At 42.0% G+C, this 18236-nt stretch overlaps 2 protein-coding genes across 3 annotated transcripts in view; both read left to right on the forward strand.

The window, feature by feature from the left end:
• RGPD4 (RANBP2 like and GRIP domain containing 4) overlaps nucleotides 1-15153 on the forward strand; it is a 53442-nt gene extending 38289 nt beyond the window's left edge. For both annotated transcript variants that reach the window (XM_082672252.1, XM_082672253.1), the window contains 9 exons: nucleotides 922-1092; nucleotides 1703-1795; nucleotides 2097-2275; nucleotides 7632-7836; nucleotides 8422-8523; nucleotides 11843-11988; nucleotides 12887-13160; nucleotides 13287-13612; nucleotides 13984-15153. In XM_082672252.1, the coding sequence (XP_082528378.1) occupies nucleotides 922-1092; nucleotides 1703-1795; nucleotides 2097-2275; nucleotides 7632-7836; nucleotides 8422-8523; nucleotides 11843-11988; nucleotides 12887-13160; nucleotides 13287-13612; nucleotides 13984-14289 (1802 nt within the window). In that variant the 3' untranslated portion in view covers nucleotides 14290-15153. The remainder of the gene's footprint in view (nucleotides 1-921; nucleotides 1093-1702; nucleotides 1796-2096; nucleotides 2276-7631; nucleotides 7837-8421; nucleotides 8524-11842; nucleotides 11989-12886; nucleotides 13161-13286; nucleotides 13613-13983) is intronic.
• A 962-nt stretch (nucleotides 15154-16115) lies between these two features.
• The window catches only part of CCDC138 (coiled-coil domain containing 138), a gene marked incomplete at its 5' end in the record, with an annotated part of 48589 nt that continues 46468 nt past the window's right edge, over nucleotides 16116-18236 (forward strand). The window contains 3 exons of the mRNA XM_082672468.1: nucleotides 16116-16208; nucleotides 16664-16721; nucleotides 17210-17335. Of these exons, the coding sequence (XP_082528594.1) occupies nucleotides 16116-16208; nucleotides 16664-16721; nucleotides 17210-17335 (277 nt within the window). The remainder of the gene's footprint in view (nucleotides 16209-16663; nucleotides 16722-17209; nucleotides 17336-18236) is intronic.

Below are 18236 nucleotides of genomic sequence, written 5' to 3' on the forward strand. Positions count from 1 at the left end.
TAATAATGAGATATTTTCCCCCTTGTTTTTGGTGGGGTTTTTTTGGTTTGTTTTTTGTTTTTATCAATCTTCAAAACCCAGTGTGTATTTTTACACCTGCAGCACATCTCACTTTGGACTGCTTGCACTGCAGGTGCTTCATAGCCAAGTGTGGTCAGGCGGCTATGTTGGACAGTGCCAGTTGGTACAGAGCATGCTTCATGGTTTGTTTACTCTTATCAGTTCCTTTAGCCAGAAATCCTTCTTTATAGACCAGAACATATTGTACGAAGAGTTCCTTTTCTCTCCATCTTTTGCCTTTTTGTTGTTTTTGGTCTTTCAGCTAATAGAAATTGTCTTAGGTTCCTACAGGATTATTTACCCAGAGGATAACGGGTTTAATTTAATTTTATCTATTATCATGCTTGGAAATACAGAAAATTGGATGTAATTTTAATCACCCGCCATCCTTGGCAATTGTTAACTTTCCTTGTAGGGTCTCATCGAGTTGGCTTTGCTTTAGTTTTGTATTTATACTAATCTTTGCTTATGACTTCTTTAATGTTTCAGTTATTGCAAATGTATGGATATTTTGCTAAACCATTTAGTATTCCAAGTATGATTGTGGCTGCACTTTTTAAATACCTTTTTAATTTATAGCTGTTAATAGTAGTTTTTTCAATGATCAGTAAGTAAAAGCAGGATTTTTTTTTTTTTTTGGTTATTAAGTAGATTCTGTGTCCTCTAAGGGTTTTTGATAGAACATTACCTCGGGCTTCTAATTCTAATTCATGGTTATTATGAGCTGTGTCCAAATCAAAGTATGTGTGTTTTTATCAGCATGCTGATTAAGTTCCATGATTTTTATTTTCAGTTAGAATATTGACATTAATTAATTACTTAACACCTTGTCTTTATCAATTTTTTTAATTTGTCTTACAGTGGAAGAGAAGAAAAAGCCTGAAGATCTTCCCTCAGATGACGATGTTCTCATTGTGTATGAGCTGACCCCGACCCCTGAGCAAAAAGCTCTTGCAAGCAAACTTCAGCTTCCTCCCACTTTCTTCTGTTACAAGAACAGGCCAGACTACGTCAGCGAAGAGGAGGAGGACGGTAAGTCTCCTGTTTCTTTAAAGCGTTCTGCTCACGGTCCTCGTAGTGAGTGGGGTGATGAAATTGCTTTCAGCCTGCTTCCTGGAGCCCACCCCTGCTGCCCTGCAGGCCGGTATTGAGCCTAAATGTATGTGTGAGCAGTCAGTGGACGTCACGACTGAAAGAGCTGCATTCATTTATTAGCATTCCCTGGGTGGCTGCCGTGAACAGGGCAGGCATTTTGAGGGGACTGAAAGCAATTCTCATTTCCCTGGGGTCTCAGAGGGGTGGGGGAACTGTGAGGCAGAGACAGGGTCTTATTGGGGAAAGCTCTGTGGGCCCTGTCCAAGTTTTCAAGCAGGGGAGTTACGTGCTCAGAATAATCTCAGCAGGACAGTTGGGCAGTGGTGTGGAGGACTGGGTTGTGGGAAGCGGAGATGGGAGGGGGAGCCAGAATGCCAGAGCAGCTCAGACAAGGCGTTCGGGGTGTGGAATAGGCAAAGTTGGTTGCTATTTGGATGTGGGGAGTAAGGGAAAGTGTGAAGTTGGAGATAATTTTCCTAGATTCCTGGCTGGAAAATCTCCTGAAATTTACTGGAAGTTCTTTTATTTAATCAAATTATACTTAAAGATGAAGATTTCGACACAGCTGTCAAGAAGCTTAATGGAAAACTGTATTTGGATGACTCAGAAAAACGTAGACCGTTAGAAGAAAATCTAACAGGTATGTAACAGTAAAATTACTAGTTACAATGTTTTTTAAAAAGTTTCTGTTTAAAAGGAATCTTGCAATCTGGTCACCTCTGTAATTACCAGTTTTGCCTTGGTGACTTTAAATATTTAAAAATAATGTGAAGTGAAAAACATTGTGCTCCCGGTGGTGGTGGTTCTCCATCAGCATCCAGGGTCTTGTTATTTGGGTCTATAATCTGTAGATGACACTGAGGGCCATTGTTTGTGGAGTAGTTGGACTTCATCTACTTGCGTCTTAACTTGCTTTTCCTTGTGTTGTATGGGATTTTCAGATAATGAGAAAGAATGTATTATTGTTTGGGAAAAGAAACCAACAGTTGAAGAAAAGGCAAAAGCAGATACGTTAAAGCTTCCACCTACATTTTTTTGTGGAGTCTGCAGTGACACTGATGAGGACAATGGAAGTGGGGAAGACTTTCAATCGGAGCTTCACAAAGTTCAGGAAGCTCAAGTAAGACCGTCTCTGTGTGCTCCTTCTGGCCCAGTTGCCTCTGTTGACGCGATAAGCTAGAGGGTCCTCACCACGTGGTAATAATGGGGTGTGTCTGGCAAGCGGTCGGACACCTCAGGCAGCTCTGGCCAGAGGAGGAGGACTCGTGTTCTGCCCGGAGGACCGGAGGCACCCCTGCAACCGGTGCGTGTGCTGGGCTTGGGGAGTCAGGGCAGCAGCATGGCGGTGCAGATGTCCCTAAGAAGGTCTACGCCCTGCAAAGAACGGTGTTACGTAGTTCATTTTCTCTGCAAGTTAACTGATTGTGGAGTGGGCAGGGTGGATAGGAAATAGCAGCATTTGAAACTTAGTTCCCCTGACCTGTATACCTTGCTTTGCCAATAACTTTGTGATTTGGTTACTTTCTTAGCTCAGGTGTAGTCATTTTAGTAGCTGTCAACACCTTGGTGTCTTAATTTGTATTCCACAGAAACTAGAAGACAAGGTCCCTGTCTTGTAATTGTTTACAGTCTTAATTTTGACATATTCAGAATGGTTCCTTGCCTCTCAAGAAATACTGTTTTTTAAAAATTGTTGGAAAGATGGTTAAAATGAAACAGAGTCCTGGAGTTAGTTACGAATGCAGTGTTTTATTTAAAGGATACGTGGGTAGAGAGAAACGTGGCCCAACACGTGGCCTGAGTCTGTAGGAGACTTACTACCCTTTACTGTCTGTCTGACTCTGAGGAGTCTAGGTGGCCTGCTTTTTAGCTGTCCACCTAGGATATGCCGCCTGTTCCACAGGCTTCAGCTTATTCATCGGTGCACGTATAGCTAGTGGCCATCAGCTAACGTAAAGACATTACTTCCTTTTTTATAACCAAGTAGATGTGTGGAAGCCCTATCTGAAGTTTTTCCATCAGCGGCCTTGCTATACTAAATCTGAAGTATATTTTAAATCCCTCAGCAGTTTCCCTGGACTCAGTGGAAGTACACAATATGCAATATTTCTGAATCATCTTCTCTAATTGCTGCTGCTGGAGGCTTTATTTATTTAAATATTTATTAAAAAAATTTTTTTGGCTGCGTTTGGTCTTCGTTGCTGCGCACGGGCTTTCTCTAGTTTCAGCGAGCGGGGGCTACTCTTCATTGCGGTGCGCGGGCTTCTCATTGCGGTGGCTTCTCATTGTGGAGCCTGGGCTCTGGGCGCGCAGGCTCCGTAGTTGTGGTGCACGGGCTTAGTTGCTCCGCAGCATGTGGGATCTTCCCGGACCAGGGCTCGAACCCTTGTCCCCTGCATTGGCAGGCAGATTCTTAACCACTGCACCACCAGGGAATTCCCTGCTGGAGGCTTTAGCATCCAGTCTTTCATTCAGCAAATACAGGACAGTCATAATATAAAGTTGGGTTATGCAAATTGAAACAATGCATTTTAAATTTGGCCTCACTCTTTTGTGTGCAAAACTTAAAAATAATTATTTATTTAAAATTTATGTTTTTCAAAACTTAGAACACTGAAAAATAATCTCTATGCTGATGCACCGACTGAATTGTACATTGTTTATTCTTTTCCCACCTGTGGTGCACACAGGACTTGGTACCTTCTGTCAGTTTTTTGTGAACTGTGCTGTTTATAGGCGTTGAAATGGCTTATTTGAGTGACTATTGTGTTATCATTGTTATAACTTAAAATCTTTTTGTAAAATATCCTGTAACACTCTCATAATGTTCATTAAATAGCGGTCCTAAGAGCTGTTCAGAAATACCTTTGGTACAGAAATTAAACGTGATAAATCATTATAAGGGTTGAAAAAAAATTGCCAAGATGAATTGTAATTTTGGAGAGCACCCTTTAATACACAGAGACGAAACAGAGAACTAACAACCATTAAAGCTGAAATGTGCTGTGTAATGGGTGTAGATATACATCCTCTTAGGATGCACCCTTCCTGTTTTACACTCAGATTCATCTTGGACTATGCGAGATCTTCAGATAGGCATCCCCTGCATAAAACACCTAAGTGTACTGTATGTGTAAGTGCTTAGTGTGAGCTGGCACTGTGCTCAGCATTGGGGATACGGTATTTGATTTGTCTACAAGAGTTGTTCATTCATGGACTCTTAGGTGGCGAATGTATTAGGCGCTGGATTACGCACTCCCCTCTCCCAAGTAATCTAGCCTACATTTTTTGGGTAACGTTAATTGTGATATGATTCACCCATTTTAAAATGTACAACTCAGTTGGTTTTCGTATATTTACCACAGTCGGTTTTAGAACATTTTCATCATCCCAAAAAGAAGCCCTGTTAACCTCTAGCAGTCACCACCCTTCCCCATTTCCACCCGTCTTCTCTAGGCCTGGAATAACCAATGATGTACTTTGTAGATTTGCCTATTCTGACATTTCATATAAACAAATAATAATGTGTGGTCCTTTGTGTCTGTCTTCTCTTACTTAGTAAGTTTTTGAGGTATATCCACATTGTAGCATTTATCTGTATTTCGTTCCTTTTATGGCCGAATAATATTTCAGTGTATGAACATACCACATTTTGTTTACCCGTTCATCTGTTGATGGTCATTTGGGTTGTTTCTTCTTCTTGGCTATTATGAATAATACTGCTGTGTTAGCCTAAATCATTTGACACGAACAGAATGGACTGTTTTCTTGGGCTTCAGTCATTAAGAAATAATGATTTTTTCATTTGTATTAATTTTTAAATTTTACATAAGGAAAATTCACTTTTCCCTGTGTGTGTATTTTCTGTGAGTTCTTACACATGCCTGGATTCTTGTAATCCCCACCACAGGCAGGCAGTGTACAGAACCGTTCCAACAGCCCAAAGAATTCCTTCCTACTGTCCCTTTCGGTTCAGATCCTCCCCCGCTCGGAACCTCTGGTAACTGCTGATCTGTTTTCTGTTTCTACGTTTTTGCCTTTCCCAGACTAGCATGAATGGAATCATACTTTGTGTAACCTTTGATACTAGCTTTTTACACTCACTCATTATGCTCAAAAGCATAATGCCTTTGAGATTTGGCCCAGTTACTGTGTGTAGTGTTAGTGTGTTTCTTTCTGTCACTGGGTGGTATTCCCTTGTGAGGACGTACCACAGTTCATTCGTTATTGTTTCTGCAGGGAAAACAGGTTTCTAAATAGATCGAATCAGTTGATACTGTGTTGTGCAAGTCCAGTCTATCCTTGCTAATTTTTTTCTGCTCGTTCTATTGATTATTGAGAGGAGTGTTGCTGAGCATGTTTGTTTTTCTCCTATCAGTTTTTGCTTCACGTACTTTGTTAGGGAGTGTTCCCTCTGTTTCTGTTTCCTGGAACACAGTGTAGGAATTGGTAATAATACTTCTTTCTTAAATGTTTGATAGAATTTACTACTGAAACCATCTGGGCCTGGTACTTACTATCATTATTTTTTTTGGAAGGACATTAATTGATGGTACATTTTCTTTAATAAATATAGGCCCATTCATATTATCTATTTCTTATGTCAGTTTTGGTAGGTTGTGTCTTTTGAGGAATTGGTTGGTCCATTTCCTCTACATTATCAAATTTGTGGGCATAACAGTGTTTGTGAAGTTCATTGAAATTTATTACCCGTTTAATGTCCATGGATCAGTGTTGATAGCTCCTGTTTCATTTCTGATATTAGTCATTTATGTCATCTATTTTGTTTTCTTGGTGAGCTTGACTAGAGGTTTATCAAATTTTATTGACCTTTTCAAAGAATCCATTTTTTATCTTGTTAATTTTTCTCTGTTTTATTGATTTCTGCTCTGCTTTTCATTATTTCTTTAGTTCTTTGTGCCTTCCGTTTATACTGGTCTTTTTTCTCTAGTTTTTTAAGGTGAAGGTTTATCGATTTTAGATCTTCTTTTTAATATATGCATTTAGTGCTACAAAGTTCCCCTTCCTTGCTTTTGTTGGCATTCCACAAATTTTGGTAAGCTGTAGTTTCACTTCTATTTAGTTCATAGTATTTTTAATGTGTCCAGAGACTTTGACATGTGTATTAAAAATGTGTTGTTTAATCTCCAGATACTTGGAGATTCTTTTTCAGCTATATTTCTGTTAGTGATTTCTAGTTTAATTCCACTATGGACTGAGAATATACTTTGTATGGTTTCTGTTCTTTTGAACTTGCTGAAGTTTGTTTTATGGCCTAGAATGTGGTCTTTCTTCATAAATGTTCATGCGTGCTTGAGAGGAACATGTATACTGCTGCAGTTGGATGGAGCATTCTGTAAATATTTTTATTTCTGTTATTGTATTTTTAAGTTGTGAAGTCCCATTTGATTTTCTTTTGTGCTTTATATTTTTTTGCCTGACACCTATCTTTTCATTTGTCTTAAGAGTATTTGTCCTTTTTTGGAACATTGTTAGAAGAGCTTTTCAAAGTTTTTCTGATCATTCAGCACACGGATCATTTCATGACATTCCCCACCCTCGGCCAAGGAGAGTTGACTTTTCTTGGACCCTTTTCCATCTGTGCCGTCGGCAGCTGCAGTTTTGGACAGCTCTGGTACCCTGCCTGGGATGTGGGTTAGTGGGTGGGGGCAGGAAAAATTTCCCGCAGGGTTCTCACCAAGATTACCTCTCAGGTCTTGAGAGTCTTTTTTGTTCTTTTTTCTTTCTCTTTTTCCTAAGTAAAAAACAGAAGTTTACTATAAATACATCTTCTAATGAGATGGCTCTTAGGAAGGGGGAAGTTTGTGGTGTCTTGATTGAAAGTGAATTTGGTAAGGCCAGAATTTCAGATGGTCACTTTGCCTGTCTCTCCAGTAGTCTTTACACCTGGGGACCATCTACCATAGTGAGGGGCTTTCTTTTTCTGTAAAACTGGGGGACAGTCAGAGAAAAATCTCAAATCTCTTGCCACCATCCAGCAGTTCTGGCCAGAAACCCTCTTCCTCCAGGTTTAGTACTTTCTTGTTGTGACACCCACTGTAGGCAGGTAGGAAGCAGGTCAGGAAAGGGGCCCAGGCACGACCTCGTCGGCTTAGCCTAGTCCATTTCCAGAACCCATGGTTGCCGCAGGGGTTTGGGAGGAGGTTGTGTCCAGGAGGCAGGGACTGCCCTCATTGGCTGGGGGCAGGCAGCTGTGGATGATGTCTTGAGATTTTTAATCCTTCTGCTTTCATCCACTTTTCAGAGGCTTCTTCTAGTCGCTTTATCTGTTTCAGTCCAATTCAGCTGTAGGTGCTGGGAGAGGTAGGATGAAAGGTGGAGTGGGAGAGAGAAAAGTGTGCTTACTCCATTTTGTCCAGAACTCCAAGTCCTCGGTTTCTTTTAAAATAGGGTATATGATCCTTTTTGTCAATCAGTACTTAATGTCATAGTTATTTGTTACCTCCTCTTTGCAGAAATCCCAGAATGAGGGCATAACTAGCACGGCTGACAGTGTGTGTACGGATGGCAGTAAAGTGACTCTACCATTTCTGTGTAAATCTGAAGAACCAGAGTTTACTACCAAATGTATTAGTTCACCACCTACTTCTTCTGAAGCTGTCGATAAACCTGTGGATTTATGTACTAGAAAGGAAAATGATGCAGATGCTACAAGCCAAGGTACAGTTTGATACATGTTTATAAAAACCTTCTAGGCATGCATTACTACATAAGGTACACCTGTGATTTTGAGACGATAGACTTCTAAATGCAAATCCAGAAACTCCCTTTCTTAAAACAAAATTTGAGATTTATAAAGGGGCATGAAATATTTCGCTTTTATGAGCTTATTTTTTACAATTGAGAATACAAAAAATCTTTAGATATTTCCTGAAATCCTGCCTTTGAATGAATGTTTTAGATTATATTAGATTGTGTAAAGCAGAAACTGTATAGCTCTCTATCTGATTTAGTATAGATCTACATCTCATTTTTAAAAAATGATTTTGGGAATGCTCTTGGTATATTCTGCATTGAGAATAGTACCTGAAAACGTAATAACAATGAAGAAGCTCAGAACTTGGATGTCTTTTATAAGTTTTCTTCAGAGAGATAACCAGATTATAAATGTTCCACACCCCATCCCACCCCATACCTCTCAGTAGTACAGCAGGTCCTACCCCCATTCTCTTTGGGTCCTGAGTAAAGCTTTGATGTTCAACATGTATTAAATGAAATATTAAATTGCTCTTTTCCTTTTGCCAGTGGAAAGCAAAACAGTTTCATTTGGATTTGGAAGTAGCACAGGGCTGTCATTTGCAGACTTGGCTTCCAGTAATTCTGGGGATTTTGCTTTTGGGTCCAAAGGTAAGATCAGGAGGAGCGGTTTTAATGATTGTATTACAGAAATATGCACACCTGGGGGGAGCAAGCCCTTTGTCACTCACCTGGCCATTTGTTTCCCCAGCCCTGCACTCCAGCTGTCTATAGTGTTGTAATAAAGGAAGGGCTTCTGTTTTATTGTTATTTTTGCTATTATTAATATAACCATAAGAATTTTCTCGTCATTCATTGTAACTCATGGTGCTAGCCTTCCCCATCCTGAAATGCAGAACCGTCACTCCAGTTTTGGAATAACCTTGGGATTGGCACATTGTTCTTTTAGTTATACTTTTGATTTACTAATATTTCAAGATATGTGCATCAGTAATTTTTAAGGAGATGATTTTGCAGTTTTTTATTTTTGCAATATCCTTGATTGTGCTTTTTAATATAAGGGTTGTGCTCATTTATAACTGGTGAGCTTTCCCACCTTTTCCAGTGATTTTTTTCTATTTTTGGTCCATTTGGGTATCATTTGTAGAAAATAATCCTTTTTCTTGTTTCAGAAGCTTGAAAAAATTAGCATATTTTCTCATTCTTAAGGTAGCTTACATGTATCTGATTATAGCACCACCTAAATTGAACAAGATGCTTGAATTGTCGAATAAATTTTGTTGAAGATACATACTTACATGATAATCTAATTCAGAATTCCCTCTCACATATTTTTACTTGTTTCACTAACACTGGGTTTAGCCAATCAGCAAAAAAAAAAAAGAGAACAGTTCCTGTCATTTATGGAAACACATATAAAACTTTTAGAAATTACCTTCAGATGCTACGTTATGTTGGAATTCATAGCTTCACTGATGTCAGGTTGCTTTATTTTTATTAATAAGTAGCCTGAAGTCACAGGGTCATAGGTCAACAGATACAACAGTGTATAGTAGGTATAATTATCCACAAATAAAAAGCCAAATAAAAATTGATGTGTTAGGTTGCTTGATACTTGGTATACCTTTTTCAAAGTACTCCATCAGTACTGTACAATGAAGTGTGAGGTAGGCAAGACTCATGCCACGTGGGAGGCTCGCCCTGAGTATTATTTGCTGACGTTCACTCCTTTGTCCATGAGATTATTTACCAAGCTCTTTTTTAAACTACATTTCTTGTTTTGTTCTTAGATCTCACAGGAATTTGTGCTTTGTCTTTTCAAAGAAGTAGCTTTTGGTTTTATCAGTTCTTTTGTTTATGTTTTTTATTTATCTTCAGATTTTGTCATTACTTTCCTTTAAATTATCATTGGTTTTCTTGCGTGTTAAATGCCTGCTTTATTTAATTTAGATTGTGCTAGTAAGCACAGAATAGCATTTTGAAACTAAATTCCCCTGGAATCAATTTCATAGCTTTTCATGGGGAATTTTCACACTACTATAAGTTTTTTTAATATTTTAGAATTTCATCTTGCCTTCTTTGATTAAGAGCTTGTGGGATTTAATTTTTTTTTTTTTAAGGTAATCAGTTTCACCAGAATGTTTTTTTGTTTTTTAAACTTATTTCTGGCATTGTGTGGACCTTTTTGATCTTAAACTTTTTGTTTTGGTTGGTTTTAAGCTACGAGGAGTCTTTTTTTTTTAATCCTTTCCTCCTCTTCTGTTATGTGTTATTTCTGTGGTGATTACTTTTTCTTCATCTGTTCATTTTATTTTTGTTTCATGTTTTCTTTTGTTCCTTTTTTTTCCTGTCTTCTCCTGAAAGTCCTCTTCACAGGCAGGTCTGTCAGTCACTCCCTGTCTTTTGTGTAGTATTTCATATGGAAACTAAGAGAACACAAGGAACACATGTTTATCTGCTGCTCCCCTTTGTCCGTGATTTGACGTTTTATCTTATTTCCTTGAGATTCTGTAATGTTTTCATTAAACCCGGACTCAGAGTGGAAGCTTCCTAGGTACTATTATCTAGAACACAGTTGTTGTTAAGTTGATATTACTGATGTGCACATCTTTATACTCTTACTGTATAAGTTCTTTCTCCTGTCCCTTTAGAACAGTGGTTTTCAACTCTTGGCTTCATATTAGAATTTCTTGGGAGCTTTTTAAAGAAAAAAGAAACACCTGATAGTTATGTTGGGCTCTCTGGGCCTGCGGCCCAGGCACTGGTATTTTACAGAAGCTGTTGGTGTGATTTTAATATGCACCCAGTGTTAAGAACCATTGCTTCAGAGGAATTTTGAGACTTTCTGCCATACCTCTCAGGGTATTGGGGTAATTTAAAATTTTTTTCTGCTTGGGAGTTCCTGAGCCAGTTATTTTTGAGCCCTACGCCTGTGTATCATGTAGATCTGTGGTTACTGTTCTCAGGAAGCCCCCCACACAACCTGAGATTGTGCTCTTCTTGTTTCAGAGCATTCTTTTGCTGTATCTTCTTAATAATTTTTTTCTTTTTTCCTGTTTTTTTCTCCCCATTAAACCTCACTTAGGAGTTACTGCTTTAGACACTAATTTTGTTCTTTCTTCAGGGTGCTGTTTTTAACTGATCCGTGACATTTTTGCCTTCTCCTGAGTTTTTGCATCAGATGTAGGTTTAGAGAGCAGTGATTTTGTCAGCAAGTGATGAAGAGTTGAGAGGTTTCTTTCCTCTAGGATAGTGGGGAATGTATTAGCAGGCTGGGTCCTCACATTCGAGATGCGGATGAAGAAGCTTTTAGTTTTCACCTTCTCCGTGAGGGGGAGTAAAAGTCTTTGTTCCTCTGCGTGGGAGTGGGGAGCCTTTTCACCCCTTAACTAAGTTAAGCCTAGTATTGCTTGAAGACAGTGGGGGTCAGCTTCTCCCAAGGCTGCAGTGCCACCTGGCCAAGAAGTTTAAGCTCCAGCTCTAGTTACCTTAGGAGGAAGTTGAGGTAGAGAAGTTATAAACATGTTTAGTCTGCTTCGGCTAATATGGAAGTAGCAGATTTGGCTTCTTTGAGAACATTTTTAGGTTCAAAAGTTATATTTTTCATGTGATAGAATGTTTTATGAAATGAACTACCTTTGGAGCTGAGCTGGGTTTTCAGAGTTTCAAAGTATGTACTTTTAATTAAGAACCTGCTTCATTACTGAAAGTTCTTCTGTAGTTCAGTATCATGAAGACCTAAGGCTCAGATGATCCTAGACCCTATCTGTATATCTAGACGTAAATGTTACTAAAAGTCCTGTGTACTCACCACATGAGTTTAATCTGCCAGAATAGTACAAGTTTAAACATTTTTATTAGAAGTATGTTACATCATTGGAAATTAGATTCATTCATAAAGTAATCTAACTGGGATTAAGAGCTTATTAAAATAGATACCACTGTTTAAGTATCCTAATTTATTCATCAGATAAAAATTTCCAGTGGGCAAACACTGGAGCAGCTGTGTTCGGAGCACAGTCAACCAGTAAAGTTGGCGAAGATGAAGATGGTAGTGATGAAGAGGTAGTTCATAATGAAGATATCCATTTTGAACCAATAGTGTCATTACCAGAGGTAAATATTAAAGAGTGAAAACCTTACTAATAACTTCACATTTTAAGTTTAAAACTTGACATGGGCTTGATTTGTAGGGCTTGGCCTTGTTTGCATTTCTTTCAGAACATTGACCGTTTCAAATGGAAGCTCTTTATTAGAAGTTCAGCCTTTAAGTTCAAATAGTCTTTTTTTTTTTTTTTTTTTGCGGTATGCGGGCCTCTCACTGCTGTGGCCTCTCCCGTTGCGGAGCACAGGCTCCGGACACGCAGGCTCAGCGGCCACGGCTTACGGGCCCAGCTGCTCTGCAGCATGTGGGATCCTCCTGGACCGGGGCACGAACCCGTGTCCCCTGCATCGGCAGGCGGACTCTCAACCACTGCACCACCAGGGAAGCCCTCAAATAGTCTTTTTAAAGAAATTTACATACAAATGTTATTTGGTAAATTCTATATGAAATCCTTGGGAAGAACTTAATTTTTGCATGTTTGTTTTCAGTAACGTAATTCTAGGGGCAAAAGAAAAAAACCCAACCAACATCTAATCTCATATTTGCCACAGTCCTTTCAATAAAAAGTAAATTGTACTTTTTCTGGACAAGAATGTTGTTTTAGGCAAATTACTTTTATCAGTTTCAACCTCAATCAGTAGATAATATTTAAGAACAAGCATTTTTTTGAAACCTCTCTTGTAAAAGAATGTATTTAGTTTCCAAAATGAGGAAGAATGTTACATAAGGGGAAAATGTGTAATGACAGATTTTTCCTGCCTCATCCAAATCAGATGTATTTGTAATCCTAGGATGTTAACTGTTTTCAAATTCTGTTCATGCCAGTGTCTTAAGGAATTTGGATCTTGGAATTTGTTATGGAATATTTTATAAGCAGCATCTTAGAGATAATTTCATGTCCTGTCACAGGTAGAAGTAAAATCTGGAGAAGAAGATGAAGAAATTTTATTTAAAGAGAGAGCCAAACTTTACAGGTGGGATCGAGAGGCCAGTCAGTGGAAGGAGCGTGGGGTTGGAGACATGAAGATCCTCTGGCACACGATGAAGAATTACTACCGGGTCCTGATGAGAAGAGACCAGGTGCTCAAAGTGTGTGCAAACCACGTCATCACCAAAACAATGGAACTGAAACCCTTGAATGTTTCCAACAATGCTTTAGTTTGGACTGCCTCAGATTATGCTGGTGAGCTCTACACTCAAATGCTACTTTCCGGTTTGGGGATTTTTCTAAAATTGATAACAAATACATAAAACAATTTATAACAGTTATTATAACACAAAGGTCACTGTGTTGTTTGTTGTTTAATAGATGGAGAAGCCAAAGTGGAACAGCTTGCAGTGAGATTTAAAACTAAAGAAATGGCTGATGGTTTTAAGAAAAAATTTGAAGAATGTCAACAGAATTTATTGAAACCCCAGGAAGAACAGGTATCACCGAGAGCAAAGGAGACAAATCCTGTGGTGTTTTTTGATGTTTGCGCAGATGATGAGCCTCTGGGACGTATAACCATGGAATTATTTTCAAACATTGTTCCTCAAACTGCTGAGAACTTCAGAGCACTGTGCACTGGAGAGAAGGGCTTTGGTTTCAAGAACTCCATTTTTCACAGAGTGATTCCAAATTTTGTTTGCCAAGTAAGTCTTAAGTGTACATCACAATGGGTGTCTAGAAAAAGTGCAGCACACCAACTTGGGGAATTTGGGTGTTTCTCCTTACTTACGATTTTCTTTAGACTTCTTTAGCATTTCCACAGCCCCAGCTTCTGTCCCCACAAGAACTTTCAGCCTAAAACGGTTCGTATTTTTAATGCCTTGAACCTGCTGGAAATCAAGGGTGGGAAAAAGATCTTTTCATTGTTTGTCTTCTTTCACAAGTGGGTGTTTCTTAGTTTTCAGACTGCGTTCTCAAAGAAGCTGGGTGTTGAGGACCTACCCTTTAGTGGTTAGTTCTGTATGTATTTGTAACATTTTATTTGGGATTCCTGTTAATTGAAATCTTTTTTCAGGGGGGAGATATCACCAAACACGATGGAACAGGAGGACGGTCCATTTATGGAGATAAATTTGAAGATGAAAATTTTGATGTGAAACATACCAGTCCTGGCTTACTATCCATGGCCAATCGAGGCCAGGATACCAATAATTCTCAATTTTTCATAACACTGAAAAAAGCAGAGCATTTGGACTTTAAGCATGTAGTATTTGGGTTTGTTAAAGATGGCATGGATACTGTGAAAAAGATTGAATCCTTTGGTTCTCCTGAAGGGTCTGTTAGTCGAAGAATTGTTATCACAGAATGTGGACAGATATAAAATCATTGTTTTTCATAGTAGATTTTACCTGTATAAACAGTTGAATTGAAGCCTAGCTGTTATGACAACATGGTAATTATGTTCAGCTTTTGAAAATGGACATTTCCAATGTATAAATATAAAATTGCAGCTTATAGCTGTTGTCACTTTTTAATGTGTTATAATTGACCTTGCATGGTGTGAAATAAAAGTTTAAACACTGGTGTATTTCAGGTGTACTTGTGTTTATGTACTCCTGACATATTTGTATTAAAATGGAGTAATACTAATCTTGTTAAAAGCAATAGACCTTCTCAGACTATTGAAGGAATATGATATATGCAATTTTAGTTTCTTCTAAGATATTAGACTTCCTGCATGGATATACTTACTGTTTGGATAAAGGGACCATGACTTGGATAGTTTTTATTTCAGATTTGGAATATATTTGGTAATTTTCACTATTGGTGTGCTCATTTATGAATAAAGATTCACTTGTGAGTGGGTAGAGCCAGAGGGTAGAGACTTAACCAAAGTGCTCTTCTATAAATTCTTGCACCTCCTGTATAGCTAACAGAGTACCTTCTTTCCTTAAAATGTTATGTAGCTTCCTGTGCTCTTCCCAAGGTATTCAATTAATTTTTACATTTTAAGTAAGTTGAGTATTTAGACTTTTTAAAAAACCTGTCATCTGTTTCTACTACCTCAAACTGCATTTGGTTCTGATAGAACTTGAATTTTTCCTTGCAGTTATTGTGATAAAGTATGAGTATTTTAAAAAGGTCTATCTATACCATGTTCTTTGGTTAAAGATTTGGTTTATACTAGATTGTTGCAGTACCTTTTCTGGTGAATTTTGTAGCAAAAATAAAGTGACAATTGGTAACAGCCATGACATTTAAAATATTCATTACTTGTGCATCTAGTTGTTTTTTCATTCTGGAACCAAAGTAAGGAGATAAAAGATCCGTAAACTTAAACTGCCACCTAATTTCCAGAGCTCCCAAGGAGAGGACTGTTTTCCAGTTGGGTATACACTGAAAACTTACTTGGAAATGGCTAGTGTCAAAAGTTCGACAGAAAAAGGGGGCACGTTCTCATCAGCTTACTCGTGTGGCACCACAGAGCACCCCGGGAGAGCACGTTTTGCGTATTCCAACCACTGCCGGCGGTGCCTTCTGCCCTCCGGGGTTCTTTCCAGCGGAGCCGCCTCATTTCGGGTAGTGAGGCAGTGGGGCTGTCGCGCCGTTTGGGGTTTGGAAACAGGCAGTCCTGGGACAGCACCTGCTGACCGCCTGTAGTGCGAGGGTCATGTGGGGTCCGTGTGCCGGGAGCGGCGGACGGCCCCGACCCTCCGAGTGTGGGAGTGTTTGCGTGTGTGTGTGTATGCGGGGGGCGGGGAGTGGGTGGGTGAATGCATGCGGGTTTCCGGGCGCTTCCCGAGGGATTCCAGGCTGCGGGAGGCACTCGGAGGCGCCCTAAAGATTACAACTGTGGACTCACAAGCTTGGTAACGGATGCTTTGGCCGAAACCGACTCCTCCAAGATTAGTGTCTCACAGCTGCTTCCGATGGGTTCGAGCGCTTATGAGACGGACCCGCGCGGGCTGCCCCTCGGCGCGACCCTCGGGAAGGAAAGGAAAACAGGAGAGACCCGCGCACCGGCCCGCAACGCGCCCCCACGGCCCGCGAGCACGGACCTGCGCCAGCGGCCGCGCTTTTGTCGGGGAGACGTCGGCGGCGCGGCGCGCCGTGCGTCACGGCGCGCCGTGCGTCACGGCGCAAATCCGCTGCGCCCGCCCCGCCCGGCCGCGCGCCGTTGCCAGGGAGACGACGGCGGCCGCGGCCATGGAGCCGAGGGTGGTGAAGCCGCCCGGGCAGGACCTGATGGTGGAGCGCCTCAAAAGGCGCTACGGCGTATGGGGCGGCTGCCCCGCCGAGGTGAGGTCCTGCCCTGCCTGTCGGCGCATGCCAAGTCCGCGGGTCGCCGGATCTGCGGGTCGGAGCGTGGGCGCGAGGCAGGGCCCCTGGCGGCGGCGGCGTGCGTGCACTCGTGAGGAGGGTGCTTTCGGCGGGCATCGGGAGCGGGAGGGACCGTGCGCGTCAGCGCGTAGATGCGTGGCAGGCGTTCCCGGCTGTGACTTGCGTGCGGGTTGGAACCGCCTCGGTCCCGCCCCATAGCGGGGAGTCCGAGCCGGTTTCAAGCCGAAAGGTGCGGGCGCCCGGCCTGGTGGATCCGCGGTGGCCGCCTCTGTGCGCGGACCCGGCGCGCGTGTCGGGGCGGCAGGGAGGGGGCGCTGCGCCGGGCTGGGGACCCGGGATCAGGCCGGTTGTGCGGGGCGGGGGCGCCGGGCGGCCCGGCCCGCCCCGGTCACTGCTCCGTCGCTCTCTTTCAGCCCGGGCGCCGGCGGCCGGACGTGGCGGAGTGGCGACGGCGGCCTCCCTGCACCCCAGGTAGGGTGGCGGGCCGGGTGTCCGCGCGGCTGGGGAGGCGCTCGCTCCTTTTTTCACCGCAGGAGATGTAGTTTATTGCGCAGCGTTTAATGCTTGAAGTGCATAAAGGGGAGAAATAAAGTGTTGAACGTTTCGGCACTGGCGGGATGTCGTGACGAGGTGGAAGGAGGGCGGATTCTGAACGTTCGGGGAGTTCGCCTACCGCCTGCGGTCCTTAGGTACCGACCCATAGAACAGGGTTAGAGGCACCTGCTCTGCTTGCTTCCCCGCGTCGTTGACGGCGTCACGTGCGGGGGTGGGGGGCGGTGATGAACGTCAGTGCTGTTTGAAGAGCTGACTTGATGCCTGTTTTCTAGAAGTCTGCATTAGGGAGAGACAGGAAGGAAATCGGTACGTAGCTTTGTTCTCCTACGTTTCGGGGTCGAGAATGAGGTCGTTGATATCTAACCTTAGTGAGCAGCCTCTGCAGTCGTCTTTCCTGTTCACAGAGGACTTCGGTTTCTGCTCACGTGGAGATGAAGCTGGTCCGTCGCTGAGATGTTACTCTGATGAGAGGAGGCGCGGCCCCGCATCCCCCCGTGGTGCCCTCAAGCGTGGGACCGTCAGATGGCAAGGTAGCCCGAGTCCTGCTCGGGCCTCCCTGGGCATCTCGGGAAACTAAGGAGGGTCAGGGGCTGCCTGTGTGTTTGCTTTTCTCTGAGAGGAGCCTGCTGAGTGGTTGGAGAAACTGAGTGATTGTTACTGAGAATTTGATAAAAGCACAAACCTAGCATCGTGTTTGCTGGCATAATGCAGTTACTTACACTGTGTGATAGATGGCTCTTCATCCAGGACCCAAATGAAGACCTTGCTCCCCACCTCCCTTTTTTTTTTTTTTTTTTTTTTTTTTTTTTTTGTGGTACGCGGGCCTCTCGCTCTTGGTTGCGGCCTCTCCCGTTGCGGAGCACAGGCTCCGGACGCGCAGGCTCAGCGGCCATGGCTCACGGGCCCAGCCGCTCCGCGGCATGTGGGATCTTCCCGGACTGGGGCACGAACCCGCGTCCCATGCATCGGCAGGCGGACTCTCAACCACTGCGCCACCAGGGAAGCTCCCCCTGTTTTTTTTAATTAAATAAGGAATTAGGGTAAAAATGAGTATAAGTTTGTTAGGCGGCGGTATTAACTCAGTCGGTGTCGTTGTGTCTCCTGGTGTGGTGAGCACTGTGTTCCAGGTAGCAGAGAGAGAGATGGAAGAAGTCAGCCCAGGGAGCTGGTATCAATGCCTACAGTATATGTATGATGTGGTGCTGGGCTGTGAGGGGTCAGCAGTTTTGCAGAAGAGATTTTACTCTGGATAAAACCACTGTAAAAACAATGGAAGCTAAGGTGAAATAAAGTTCTAAGTTGAATACTGTTAATGCCAAAAATATGTGGCAGAAGGAAGTGCTTAGGTATGGAGAGGGAGCAGACATTTTGAAATAACGTTAAACCATAAAGATGTGTATGTATACAAAATGAAACGTTGGGGTATTGTGG

This window comes from Grampus griseus, assembly GCF_964374135.1.
Source record: "Grampus griseus genome assembly, chromosome: 15".
NCBI lineage: Eukaryota > Metazoa > Chordata > Mammalia > Artiodactyla > Delphinidae > Grampus > Grampus griseus.